The sequence below is a fragment of the Bufo bufo genome, chromosome 6 (genome assembly GCF_905171765.1).
Source record: "Bufo bufo chromosome 6, aBufBuf1.1, whole genome shotgun sequence".
In the NCBI taxonomy this organism is placed as follows: Eukaryota; Metazoa; Chordata; class Amphibia; order Anura; family Bufonidae; genus Bufo; species Bufo bufo.
The window spans coordinates 281,703,597-281,718,170 of record NC_053394.1 but is presented as its reverse complement, the minus strand read 5'-3'; the positions used below and the strand labels follow the sequence as shown (position 1 = coordinate 281,718,170).

The following is a 14,574-nucleotide window of genomic DNA, read 5'->3' as shown; positions in this document are numbered from 1 at the left end:
AAATCATCGCTCATCTGAACAGCCCCATTGAAATGAATGGGTCCAGATTCAGTGCGGGTGCAATGCGTTCACCTACCGCATTGCACCCGCGCGGAAATCTCGCCCGTGTGAACGCAGCCTTAAGTATACCAAAGAGAACTAAATTAGTGACTGGGAAAGTAATGTTTTAAGCTAGATTACTGATTCTAAAGAAATGGGAAACAGCAGAACCACCTACATATGCAGAAAGGAAAAATGCGGTAGATGGTATACTGAAAAAAGAAAAGGTTATTTATATATCAAAATAAGGGGAAGAAGGAGTTATATTTAAAGCATTGGAAATCATGGATTACCCAGACATAGGTTTTTAGTTTTTTTATTCCTTGTCTCAAGGGGGAGAGGGGGGGGGAGTTATTATTATTATTTTGTTTATATGTATCTATATTTTATGATATAAACTCCTAATTCGAAGTGAATTGGAAGGGATATTGTTGTTTGATGGCTTTTATATATGTAAATATGAAAATAAAGATTATAAAAGAATAAATAAAATCAATAGGGATCGGTTAAAATCCATTAAGTTTCCGCCCCATTAAAAATGGATTAGTCAAGGATCTATTAAAAATGTAAGCTTTGAAGCCAGTGTGAACAGAGCCTGATTAATGTATAAATGACAACATAATAAGAAGTCAGTTGAGATAACATTTAAGGAAACCTGTCATCACTTTCTAAGCCTATTTATCCACTCACTTTTCTATAAATACTTTTTAATACATTAACAATGATATTAAAATCAATTCTGAACAAACTATCAGTTCAGAGAAAAACCTAAAATTAAATGTTCCCGCCATATATGTAAATGCACCTTAGATGAGTCCTGTCTTCTCCATGCTTCAGAGATGAGTCCAGCGTTCTGACTCTCGTAGTGCAGCCATGCCCACAAAAGGATAAGACACACCCTCTACATTGGTCATCTCCACACCTTCTATTCCAAGTCTCGCAGCAGCGCAGTATACATTATATGATCAGTAGTAGTGTTGATCCCGAATATTCTAATTGCGAATTTGCGAATTTTTATCGCGAATATCGGCACTTCGAGAATTTGCGAAGATCTGGAACATAGTGCTATATCTTCGTAATCGCGAATATTCTAGATTTTTTTCATCAGTGAGTGAGGTGACTGGTTCTGCACATGCGCGGGATTTGGGACGTGAGTTCGGGAGAAGGGTAGGATCTTTAGATTCCGTCACTCTTATAACGGGAGGTGGGGTTAGGAATGGGAAGTGATGAGGTAAGCATTTCATTTACATAACTTGAAAAAAGCGAAAGTGGACTGTAAAAGAAGTACTTGGTGTTTTAAAAAAACAAAAAACTAGGATGATTAGGGTGGGGGAAAACTATCTCAGGATGTCCATGATTCTTATGGTTAAAAACCAGTGACAGGTTCCCTTTAAATACACATAGTTAACATAGGAAAAAAGTATAGAGCAAATGTTATAATGTGTACAAATGCAAAGCTATGCTACTTAAAGGTGTTGTCCCATCTCAACATTTGTGGCATAGCGCTAGGAAATGTTAGCGGGTACCACCTTTGAAACCCCAGAGTGGGACCCCTGAACCAAAGGAGAGCACACTGTGCATACGCGGTGTCCTCTCCATTCACTACTATTGGACTTCCACAAATAGCTGAGTGAGTGCACTCAGCAATTTTCAGAAGTCCCATAGCAAAGAATGGAGATTAAGCCATGCGAGCATGACTACCTCTTCATTTACTGCTATGGAAATGCCCAAAAACAGCTGAGCCAGTGCTAAGCTATTTTCGGAATTTCCATACCTGTGAATGGAGGATGGCTGCGCATGTGAGGCTGCTCACCTTTCACTTTGAGGGACCTGTCCTGGAGACAGGTCCTGAGGAGAAACCCACACTTATCTCACATAATGGACTGTAAAAGTTTACGTAAACCCTGCTGCTTTCTTCCAGAAATAACTCCACTTTTGCCCACAGGCTGGATCTGGTATTGCAGCTCATCCCCATTTACTGAATAGGACTTAGCTGCAATACCAGACCCAGGCCATTGGCAAAAGTGGCACTGTTTCTGGAAGAAAACAGCAAGGTTTGTGTAATCTTTTACAACCCCTTTAACTGCAATTCTTGCTGTCCACCTAGGTAAATAAAATACACTCACCCGGCATCACTGCCGTTTCCACACAGAAGAGCATCCAGTGCTCCGTCCAAGTAGTAAAAGTTAGCTATATTGACATAATGAAGAAGAAATCTAGTTTAGAAACCTGACATATAGCATATGCTCATCTTGTTTGAACACCATTTTGCAGTTTATATAAAACATTTGCAATAATACTCAACTTTCGATTTCTATTTTCTTCTTGCCTCATAATCTAAGGACCTCTAATGCAGTGGAATGGTTATAGTGTTCAAAATTAAAGAAGTACACATGGAACAGCGCAACCTAGGATGAAGCATGGAACATAATCTCCTCTTGATCTATAAATACCAATACGGTAGAGTCTGCCTGCAAAGTTCTCATGTGCTGGTACATGGTCCCAATTTACATAGCTCATTTTTTCTTGACTGTCCAGCCAATTGTTCAAGGGATGTGCCTCCAATGGTGACATGCTGCATGTGTGGTGGACCTGTCCACATGTATACTATACATGTGGTCCTGCATATATGGCCTGGTCCATAACATATTCCTTACCTCTTTAAATTAAGACCCATGGGAAGCACTGCTTTACCAAAAATCCTCTAACCTTCGTCAAGTTCAGTACAAGCTGCTCCCTTTTATCCTTCTAGAGCAGGGATCAGCAACCTTCGTCACTCCAGCTGTTGTGAAACTACAACTCCCAGAATCCTCCCTTCACTTCTATGGGAGTTACAAGAACAGCCAAGAAAGTATGCATGCTGGGAGTTGTAGTTTCACAGCAGCTGGAGTGCCGAAGGTTGCTGACCCCTGTTCTAGAGGCAAAGCAAATGATTGCTCATGCCTGGGAGAAACCATCTTTTTTAAACTCTGAGTTGCTTACTCGATTATAATCATTTATGACTAGTGGACAACTCGCTGGTATCCTCTCCGATACTTGGCCAGTGGATAGCTTAGCCTCACACATCACTGTCCATGGTCAGCTTCTCACTTGGGTAACTACATAATGCAGTAATCACATCTCTCTCTGCTCTTCCCCTTCCCCCTGCATCAATAGACTGCCTAATTCTACGCTTGGTATGATGATATTTAATGATCATCACTTTTGTCTGGTCTGAAACTAACAAAAGTTAACAATCACTTTTAAACATGAAGTAACTTTCCTGGATTGAAACCAACTTTGTCATTTGACTTACACTCATCATTGAGGTAGGTAGTCCAGTCTATGGATACGTTGGCAAACAGGTCAGTGTTATTGTAAAAGGTTGAGTTGTCATCAAAATCCAAATTCATTGAACTCATCGTCAAGTTTCTGTAATATTCATATGCTTCCTCTGGTGGCGGCCAGTAGACACACTTTTGTCTCAAATTTCCCATAAATAGCTGAAGACCAATTAGTGCAAAGACGGCCAAACAGAAGACTGTGAGAATCATTACATCTGCCAGTTTTTTCACAGATTGAATGAGGGCTCCAACAATGGTCTTCAAGCCTGAAACAGGTAAAGTAGACTATATGTTATCTTCATAACGCCAAACGGATCCTGAAAGAGAGTGTACTGCAAACATATACGTTATGTAGTATACAGAGGATGGGGGATGTCATAGCAACAATAACATTTATGTCTCTTTCTGGTGCTGTCTGACACCACCATATGCCTAAACCCCCTAGGAGAGGAGATCTTGGTGCTCCTATCTGATTTACATGACAAGACTACATTTTTCATCAATGCAGCACCTGTGGAGACCTTATCCCAGCACAGATTCTCACTACCCATTGCAATGGAAAATGGAATTTGCCTCCTCTCTTCTAGCAGCCACATGGGATAACTCTGTTTTACATTCTGCCTTTGGTATGTATCCATTCTGGGCAACATTTGCATGGAATGTATTTGTTCTGTCCATGTGGGTTTCCTCTTGGTTCTCAGGTTTCCTCCCACATTAAAAAAAAAAACATAATGATGGTCAATTGGATCTTTATTAAATATGATCATGTATGTATGCGTGCTAGGGAGATTGGATAGTGAACTCCATTGTGGACAGGGACTGTCTAGACTGCTGCTAAATACATTGGTGCTAAAGAAGGAACAGAAATATATATACTTCTCAACATTGAAACTGCAACACCAAGAAGGACAAGCTATAAGGTTATGCAAATCGAGGAAGTAGCAGGCAGGTGTCGCTTAGGTCTGAAAATGATGAAATCTCCTGTTCATCGATATGCCAGTTATCACAACTTGTCTCCAACTGAAAGGAACAAAATCCTTGATTTATCCCTCTGGCAGATCGCTACACCCCTAGGCCAAGATGTCGGCACTATTCAACGTTACATGTCTCGGTGGTTGGGAGAACGACGACGAACTAGAATGACAGCTAGAAGTGCACAGAGGTGAACCTCTGCATGGACAGGTCTGAGCAGAAGAATCGTGCATAGTGATCCATTCTGTACTGCTGTAAGTAAAATTGGACGTCACATCCCAAGCCTTGGGTGGCAAACATTGTCTACACAAACCATCAAAAGGCGTTTGCACAACATTGGTTGATAAGCCAGACATCCAGCTACAGGTATTCCATTGACCTGGGTGCTCCCAGGGGCTTAGATGCCCTGATTTTACCAAATAAAACGTTGGTAAGTATGCAGTCAGAGTGGAAGAACATTGCCCAGACAACCATTTATAACCTCATTGGTAGTATGCCAATGCATGTAAGTAGGGCTAAATCTGCCATGAGGCAAGATGAGAATGTTTCCTCAGGCGGCAGCCAACCTGCCTCTGAGAGCGAGGCAGTTTGTGGCAGGGCACGGGAGGCTTTAGCTTTTGTCCTCACCGTTCAGCCTGCAGCCTATGAGGCAGTAGAACAGCTGAAGAGGTTGTGATGATATCTTTTGGACCTCCTGCGACGGGTCTCAGGCGGCACGATCACGTGGTCATGAATGCCTGCATTCTGACGCACCTACTGCATCAAAATGTGGCAACTCTGACCACATGCTGGAAGAGGCCTATGGCCTGCATAACAGACGGCAGCAGGGCAAAGGAGTCAGGTAAGTATTTTTATTTGTTTTTTTATGTTTGCATTACTGGGGCCCTACAGAGGCAATTTCATACAGGGGGCACTACAACACCATAGGGGGTATTATAATACTTGTGGTACTATAGGTGGGTAATAATAATAAAGAGGAACTACAAGAAGCCCTACAGAGGGCGCTACAGCACTGCAGAAAGAAATGTAGGACTACAAGGGACAGTGGAGCACTACAGGGGCATTATAGCACAGTGGGCACTACGGGGGGGGGGGGGGTATAATACAGACCAGAGCTCTACAATAGGGCATTATAATACAGGGGGCACTACAGGGGGCATATAATATAAGGGGTACTACAGGAAGGCATTATAATACAAGCCAGAAAGCTTGGACATTATAATATAGAGTGCATTACGTAGGGAGCATTATAATACAGGCTGGAGCACTACAAGGGGGGGAACTAAAAATCAGGCTGGAGCACTACGGGGAGGGCATTAAAATACAGGCCGCAGAGCTACAGGGGGCATTATGATACAGACTGGAACTTTACAGGTGGCATTATAATACAGGGGGCATTAATACAGGCTGGAGAACTACAAGGCGCACAATAATACATAGGACACCACAAGGGGTATTAAAATACAGGCCAGAGTACTACAGGGGGCAATATAATAGAGGTGGAACAACGGGGTGGAGGAGGGGTATTATAATACATGCCAGAGAACTAGAGGATGAGAATTATAATACAGGGGGTATTATAATACATGCCAGAGAACTACAGCATGAGAATTATAATACAGGGGGTATTATAATACATGCCAGAGAACTACAAGAGGAGCACTATAATACATGGGGCACAACAGGAGGCATTATACATAGAGCCATTACAGGACTGCAGCAGAAAGGCTAGGTGCAACCCTGTGCATAAGTGCATGTATTTATAACACATGGTGTTCATAAAATTAAAATGTTGAATATTTTGTTTCCATTTTTTTATCATTTGCATATCATTAACACGCTTATTGATCCTGTGATTTGCATAATTTCATTACTTTTGCTTCTAGGTGTTGCAGTTTTGTTGTTGAGGAGTGTGTATACCAAACCTATACAGTTTGTAACCACTGCACTACTTCTGCAGTAGATGGTTGCATTTTGTTAGCGCCGTATTACACTAGCCAATGGTTGGCCAGATCATCGCTAACAAGCATTCATAGGGGCCCTCGTTAGTGATGATCTAGCTGTGTAATACTGCCGCCGATTACGTGTTTGCTCATTCATTAGGCAATTAAGATTTTTAAGCATGATCAAAAATCATCGTTTGCTGGCGGCAGATTGAGGGATGGCATTGGTGATCGCTCCTCCCCATACAGTGGAAGAGATCACTGTAATAGCAGCGGTCTCCTCCACTAACAAGCAGGCGATTGCCGGAAGGAACGCTTCCTTCCCAACACTCGCCTGCAAAATGTTTTAATGTAATACAGCCCTAAGTCTTCTGTGTAAATAGAACAGATGCTACACAGCTTAGCAGAAGTGATCACATATGCTGTACTAGTTTACACTAGGCTGTGGAATTAATTGTACAATGCTCCCTTGGGGCCTCTTCTTTGCCAGGCCTTTTGGATATGTTCCTTGGTTGTCTTATTTTGGGGAAAATAAAATGCAGCCATGCCCGCCCCTCAGTGATACATTTGGTCACAGATGAAGCATGTGTAGCTGAAGACTCTAAGGCTCAGTTCACACCTGAGCGTTTTACAGCGCGTTCCTACGCGCTGTAAAACGCTCAACAAGGAGAAACCAATGCTTCCCTATGGGAATGGTTCTCACCTGGGCGTTTTACAGCGCGTACGATCGCGCTGTAAAACGCCAGACGCATACACAAGTTCGGTAGCGTTTTTTTGGGCGTTTGTCGCGCGTTCCCGTACATAGACTTTCGGGAACGCGCGACAATGTGTGCACACTTGTCTCTGTATGCGCGCTTGTAAACGCCCGTACAATCGCGCATACAGAGCGCTCCTTTCAGAACGCTCAGGTGTGAACTGAGCCTAATTGACATCTTATTAACTAAAATAGGAACACAGTCAAGATCTAATTAAAGGATGTGAATAAGCAGAGAAGATTACAGGGGGTCAGGGAAGTAAAGAAACAAACATGGACAATTTTTGTAAATGATATTGGAGACAACAGGCGAGGAGGTGTGAATATACACTAACGACGTAATGACAGTAGTTGTCACAATATATAAAGTTCCAACTTGGGTAAAGTAACTTGATCCAGCATTTACTATTCACATAACTATGTATATAACACTTATGGACATGACTATTTTACAGAACTATGTTGTATGTATCCATAAAACAGCCTATAGAGATCAATAGGTCTGTGCTGTACCTTTATATTCATTCAGAAACTGAGAGGAAAATAATCATAGCATGTTCCATCCAATGCCACATTATGGAGATAAGTAAATCTTTTAGGGGATAATATGGTGCCACATGGAACGTCTATGGGTCCATAATACAGAACTCTAGGGCCGCAATACAGACGCCTAACTATGATGTTTCAATGGGACCGAAGTGCCATTAGGTGGTCACCATTGTGACAAACTGCTGCTGTTTCGCTGTAAGGGTCACAGCCACGTGGCTGCTATGGGGAAGCCTGGCTTTGAGGGTATGTTTACGTGGCAGAAAAATAAGTTGCTTAATCTGCCTCCAAAATTAGCATGTATTTCAAACAGATTTTGGCCATTCATAAATACATAAATTATGGTGCAGATTCCCATTGAAGTCAATGGGAGATTCAAAGTATTTTCTACAGTATGTTTATTCTGGCACAGAAAACATGTCAGAATCAGCATGAGAAACGCTGTGTGAACATAACCTTTAGGGTCCATTCACACGTCCGTTGTTTCTTTCCTGATCTGTTCCGTTTTTTGCGGAACAGATCTGGACCAGATCTGGACCCATTCATTTTCAATGGGTCCTGAAAAAAAATCTGACATTGAGCTGTCCGATTTTTTTCAGGACCCATTGAAAATGAATGGGTCCAGATCTGGTCCAGATCTGTTCCGCAAAAAACGGAACAGATCAGGAAAGAAACAACGGACGTGTGAATGGACCCTTAGAAGTACAATGCAGCTAATAGATTAACAACAACCGCAAAAATTTTTGCACTAGTGAAAAGAACATAATAAACCACAAATAGGATGTAAAATCATACTAACCTGGAATTACAGTGATTGTTTTAAGTGCACGGAGGACACGGAATGTCCTGAGAGCAGATACATTCCCCAGATCTACAAACTCTGTGGTATAACTAGAAAGATAATAAAACAAGGGAATACCCTAAGCTGCTTGATTGACAGACTGGAAACCAATGCCAAGCAGCCACAATCCATGCACTTACCCCGTCATGCAGCAGATTATCTAAGAAACAATTCGACCAAGGTTAGAAGGCCTCCTGCAAGCAACTGAACTATGTGCTATATAGCACTATGTGGATTCTTCACAGCTCTATACTTTGCAGGTATAAGAAGTCCATGTGCTGCTACATGGTGCTTTGTGTGGCACTGTATTATGGAGCTATTCACACTCTGCCATTCAATAGAGCAGGCATGCTAAACCTGCGGACCTCCAGCTGTTGCAAAACTACAGCTCCCAGCATATCCGGACAGCCTACAGCTGCCTACAGCAGAGCATGGTGGGAGTTGTAGTTTTACAACAGCTGGAGGGCCGCAGGTTGAGCATCCCTGAAATAGAGCATGGCATATTTTTTCTGTCAGATTCAAATGTAATCTGACAGTAATGGAATTGGAAACATACAGAATTATATAAATACCTATGGTGTCCTATTACAGCTCCTTACGACATCAAATGGAGCAATAATATGGCTACATGCAATCCTAAATGCTTTTATGGAGGGAAAGCATTCAGGGGGAATGGGTTTCTGGTGGATAGTTATGCATACACATGCATGTTATAATATAAGTCATAGAAACACTTCTATCTTGGTTTGTTCCAAAGGTCATTTTTGTCCCACCAGATTTTGGATCTCAACACACAAACCTTCACATACAGACAATTTGGCCAATAGATTAGTGTTCTCAGGGATGAATGAGCAACAGTAAATGATAACTTTAAGATCTAGATAAGTCTGTTCGTCCATGTATAAGTACAGATTGTAGAGGTTCATCATGATGAATGAATGTACAAGGCAAGTGGGTTAACATATACAAGCTAAGCCTTTATATCTTTAGTATAGGATTGAGGTGTTCTCCATCGATGGGCTTTAGGAAACCTTACAGACATTGACATGACATGGGTCAGTTCGTACTAAATCTTCTAAACATAACAGCATACTTCCACAATAGTATCTTTTGATGGAAATCAGACTTGCCAGAAAGTCACAGTAGTCAACCCCAATGTACAGGTTCTCTTACTACTTTTCAGAGAGCAGAGTGCCTCAAAAAAGATCTCCAGTGAAGTGACTTCTAGACATGTTTGGCTGACATCATAAGAACTTAGACATATTCTGTTAAACTAGTATAGATTTTACACAAAGACCTTTTTGGGTTTACATACATCTCTTTCATAGGATCAAAGTTCAGGGAATAAATTATGAAGTGTTATCGGTCTCGCACTATGGCCTCCTGCACACGACCGTTTTTTTTTGCGGTCCGTGACCGTTTTTTCATCCGTGGGTCTTCCTTGATTTTTTGGGGAACCACGGACATAAAAAAAAAAGTCGTTTTGGTGTCCACCTGGCCGTTCGGAGCCAAACGGATCCGTCCTGATTACAATGCAAGTCAATGGGGACGGATCCGTTTGACGTTGACACAATATGGTGCAATTGCAAACGGATCCGTCCCCCATTGACTTTCAATGTAAAGTCAGGAGTTAATATACCATAGGATCTGAGTTTTCTCCAATCCGATGGTATATTTTAACTTGAAGCGTCCCCATCACCATGGGAACGCCTCTATGTTAGAATATACCATCGGATTTGAGTTACATCGTGAAACTCATATCCGACAGTATATTCTAACACAGAGGCGTTCCCATGGTGATGGGGACGCTTCAAGTTAGAATATCCTACGAACTGTGTACATGACTGCCCTCTGCTGCCTGGCAGCACCCGATCTCTTACAGGGGGCTGTGATCAGCACAATTAACCCCTCAGGTGCCGCACCTGAAGGGGTTAATTGTGCGTATCATAGCCCCCTGTAAGAGATCAGGGGCTGCCAGGCAGCAGGGGGCAGACCCCCCTCCCTCCCCAGTTTGAATATCATTGGTGGGCAGTGTGCGCCACCCCCGGCCCCCCCTCCCTCCCTCTATTGTATTATCATTGGTGGCCAGTGTGCGGCCTCCCCCGGCCCCCCCTCCCTCCCTCTATTGTATTATCATTGGTGGCACAGTGTGGGGCCGGCCCCCCCTCTATTGTGTTAATATCATTGATGGCCAGTGTGCGGCCTCCCCTCTCCCCCCACCCCCCCCATCATTGGTGGCAGCGGAGAGTTCCGATCGGAGTCCCAGTTTAATCGCTGGGGCTCCGATCGGTAACCATGGCAACCAGGACGCTACTGCAGGCCTGGTTGCCATGGTTACTTAGCAATATTACAATATTAGAAGCATCATACTTACCTGCTGCGCTGTCTGTGTCCGGCCGGGAGCTCCTCCTACTGGTAAGTGACAGGTCTGTGCGGCGCATTGCTTAATGATCTGTCACTTACCAGTAGGAGGAGCTCCCGGCCGGTCACAGACAGCGCAGCAGGTAAGTATGATGCTTCTAATATTGTAATATTGCTAAGTAACCATGGCAACCAGGGCTGCAGTAGCTTCCTGGTTGCCATGGTTACCGATCGGAGCCCCAGCGATTAAACTGGGACTCCGATCGGAACTCTCCGCTGCCACCAATGAAGGGGGGGTGGGGGGAGAGGGGAGGCCGCACACTGGCCACCAATGATATTAACACAATAGAGGGGGGGGCCGGCCGCACACTGTGCCACCAATGATAATACAATAGAGGGAGGGAGGGGGGGCCGGGGGAGGCCGCACACTGGCCACCAATGATATTACAATAGAGGGAGGGGGGGCCGGGGGGGGCCGCACTGGCCACCAATGAAATTAAAACTGGGGAGGGAGGGGGGTCTGCCCCCTCCTGCCTGGCAGCACCTGATCTCTTACAGGGGGCTAAGATACGCACAATTAACCCCTCAGGTGTGTAACCTGAGGGGTTAATTGTGCGGATCACAGCCCCCTGTAAGAGATCGGGTGCTGCCAGGCAGCAGGGGGCAGTCATGTACCCAGTTCGTAGTATATTCTAACTAGAAGCGTCCCCATCACTATGGGAACGCCTCTGTGTTAGAATATACTGTCGGATTTGAGTTTTCACAAAGTGAAAACTCAGCTCTGAAAAAGCTTTTATGCAGACGGATCTTCGGATCCATCTGCATGAAAGTAGCCTACGGCCACGGACCATGGACACGGATGCCAATCTTGTGTGCATCCGTGTTTTTTCACAGACCCATTGACTTGAATGGGTCCGTGAACTGTTGGCCGTGAAAAAAATAGGACAGGTCGTATTTTTTTCACGGCCAGGAAACACGGATCACGGATGCGGCTGCAAAACGGTTCATTTTCCGATTTTTCCACGGACCCATTGAAAGTCAATGGGTCCGCGAAAAAAAACGGTAAACGGCACAATGGCCACGGGTGCACACAACGGTCGTGTGCAGGAGGCCTATATCAGTACTATTTTATAAAACCAAAGAAACATAGACAAAAATTCACATAAAACTTCAGTCAGCATATAGCATATTGGATGCATAAACAGCAATATGAATAATATAAAATATCAAAGAAGAGCGATTAGTCGGTAAAAATAGCAAGACAGTAAAATGAATAATTTGGGTGAACGAGTTAGTGACCACAACAGTGTCTACCTTCCACTTACGCCATCACAATGACACAAAAATCCAGCCAGTTCCATGGGTCTCTGAGGAATGTAAAACTGTCGATGCAAAACCCTCGGGCAAAGATCTTTATCAAAGACTCAAAAGTGTAAATGCCTGTGAATGTGTACCTAGAATATTGAAGATGAAAAAAAAATCATATTTCAGTCAGAGACATTACAAAAATAGTTGTCAGGGGTCAAAGAAGCCCCAACGCTACAAGCATTGGATGCAGTGGTGTAATTAGGGTTAGCCTGAGGTTGGATGGTGCCCAATGCAGTAAAGTAGTCCCCAAATTACAAGATTAATTGGCTCCAGAACGACCATTGTAAGTTGAAACCATTGCAACTTGAGTCTATAAAGCCTCATGCACACGTCCGTTCAACACGGACCGTGTGATACCGGCCTGGATTTCTTCTGAGTGCAGGAGCGAACGGCGTCATTGGTTGCTATGACGCCGTGCGCTTCCTGCTGCCGCCCCAGTACAGTGATGCACTGGTATAGATCATACCAGTGTATTACTGTACTGCGGCGGCAGCAGGAAGTGCACGGCGTCATAGCAACCAATCACGCCGTGCGCTCCTGCACTCAGAAGAAATCCAGGCCGGTATCACACGGTCCGTGTTCCACGGACGTGTGCATGAGGCTTAACTCTATGGAAAACTAGTAATTGTTTTGAAAAACCCAAAATGTAATCTCAAGATTGAAGACCATGGTAAATAATTATCCAACAACCTCAGTGCACTTCAATTGAGCGTGCCGAGGTATGTAGTCACACTCCCAAATAAATCAAAAATTCCTCTGTGGACAGGGTATTCTAATATTCTAAAATATAACTTTTACTAGATATGCCATAAATTAATAGGTCAATAAAATTAAACATAACACCAAAAACAGTGAGCAATTCAAAATGACTGAACCATTATCAACACACCCTTCTATTATCATGTCATACCCTCAGATCCCGTCTAGTCGCCTGAGGACAGATCACAGAATTAGTGAGATACAGTCTTACCACTTCCAGACGTGTAGATTGCAGATGGGTATCAGGTATGTGATAAAAGAGTATCCTTAAAACGCAGTGGCCAAGGATATTGAGGACAGGTGCTTTGCTTGCCAGTGAAAAGAGCATCAATATACTAGTAACCCTAGCTATGATTCCCTCACAGATGATTCCAAGGAGGGGGGCTAGTACATTAGCTGCCTAACAGACAAAGAGCACCCGCCCCGATAGGGACGACCCCATACGGAACCTGTCCCTAGTTAGGGGCCTATTCCCTATGCTTGCCCTCACTAGATCCCTACATGCCACGTTTCGTTCATACTACGGGACTCATCAGGGGAATTTATTTAGTGAAGTTCAATAGTAGAGTATCACATCAACTCCCAAACAGGGGTGGACATAGTCCGACAGTGGTTCCGCTGTGTCTAGATGTAGGGAAGTGTCCCATACATCTTGCCGCCTTACCATTGGAGTAACCATTGATTTGCTCACTGTTTTTGGTGTTATGTTTAATTTTATTGACCCATTATTTTATGGCATATCTAGTAAAAGTTATATTTTAGAATATTAGAATACCCTGTCCACAGAGGAATTTTTGACCATGGTAAGATGAGAATATTGTATCCTGAGACCTTTATATCTTGAGGGACCACGGAATATTATATTGATGCTATCAATGGTCAGCGGCTTCCCTTTCAGTAATGACAGGTAGTATGCACTGTGTGACCACCCAGGTCACTGGTTAATAGCTCCCCCTTTAGTAATGACCATCCCCTAAAGGCTGTGTACACCTTTGGGGGTAATTTTTGAAATTATTGCTTTGTACTCATTTAGAGCTAAAAAAATTTTTTTCATTGGTCTTTATTAAAAACATGGCGTCCTTTTTTCTGTGCAGAGCTGGCATGCTCTAGTAGCACCCTTTGGATTTTCCATCAGACCATGAGCAGACGGACTCCTTATCTCTGCTCTCTGACCTTATAAACACTCATTATAGCTCAGTTCTTATCTTACTGATCAGAATGTGGCTTAAATAAGTGTTTTTTGGACGACGGCACAAAGTGAAAGTGAAAGTACCAGTCACACAGATAGAAAAACAGTTAACCCTCTGTGACAGAACAGCTCAATATAAATATATGCACCGAGAACGGAGTGGGGAAATGTGGTAGAGGGCACACTGCGCATGCGCAGCCACCCTCCATTCATTTCTATGGGCCACCGAAAATAGCAGAGCGATGGCCCGGCTATTTCCGTTAGCCCCATAGAAATGAATGGGAGCGGTGGCCACGCAAAATCGGTGTGCTCCCATTCACTTGTATGGGGAGAGTGGTTGGTGGTGGCCGGACTCTGGGAAACCCAGGGTCCTCCAGCCACCGCTCTCCCAGCTCCGTTCTCGGTGTAGGTACGGGTGCCAGAGGTGGACCCGCACCTATCAGACGATGGGGGCATGAGAAATCACTGACATAAAGTAG

General features: G+C 43.7%; 1 protein-coding gene across 4 annotated transcripts in view; it reads right to left on the bottom strand.

Moving 5' to 3' along the window:
- The window catches only part of SCN4A (sodium voltage-gated channel alpha subunit 4), a 178,537-nt gene that overhangs the window by 107,086 nt on the left and 56,877 nt on the right, over positions 1-14,574 (bottom strand). For 3 of the 4 annotated variants that reach the window (XM_040435981.1, XM_040435982.1, XM_040435983.1), the window contains exons 5-8: positions 12,105-12,233; positions 8,377-8,468; positions 3,335-3,628; positions 2,166-2,229 (exon numbers count right to left, since the gene is read on the bottom strand). In XM_040435981.1, coding sequence (XP_040291915.1) covers positions 2,166-2,229; positions 3,335-3,628; positions 8,377-8,468; positions 12,105-12,233 — 579 coding nt within the window. Of the gene's footprint in view, positions 1-2,165; positions 2,230-3,334; positions 3,629-8,376; positions 8,469-12,104; positions 12,234-14,574 lie in introns of those variants that run through there. The other variant, XM_040435984.1, reaches the window with a different exon arrangement.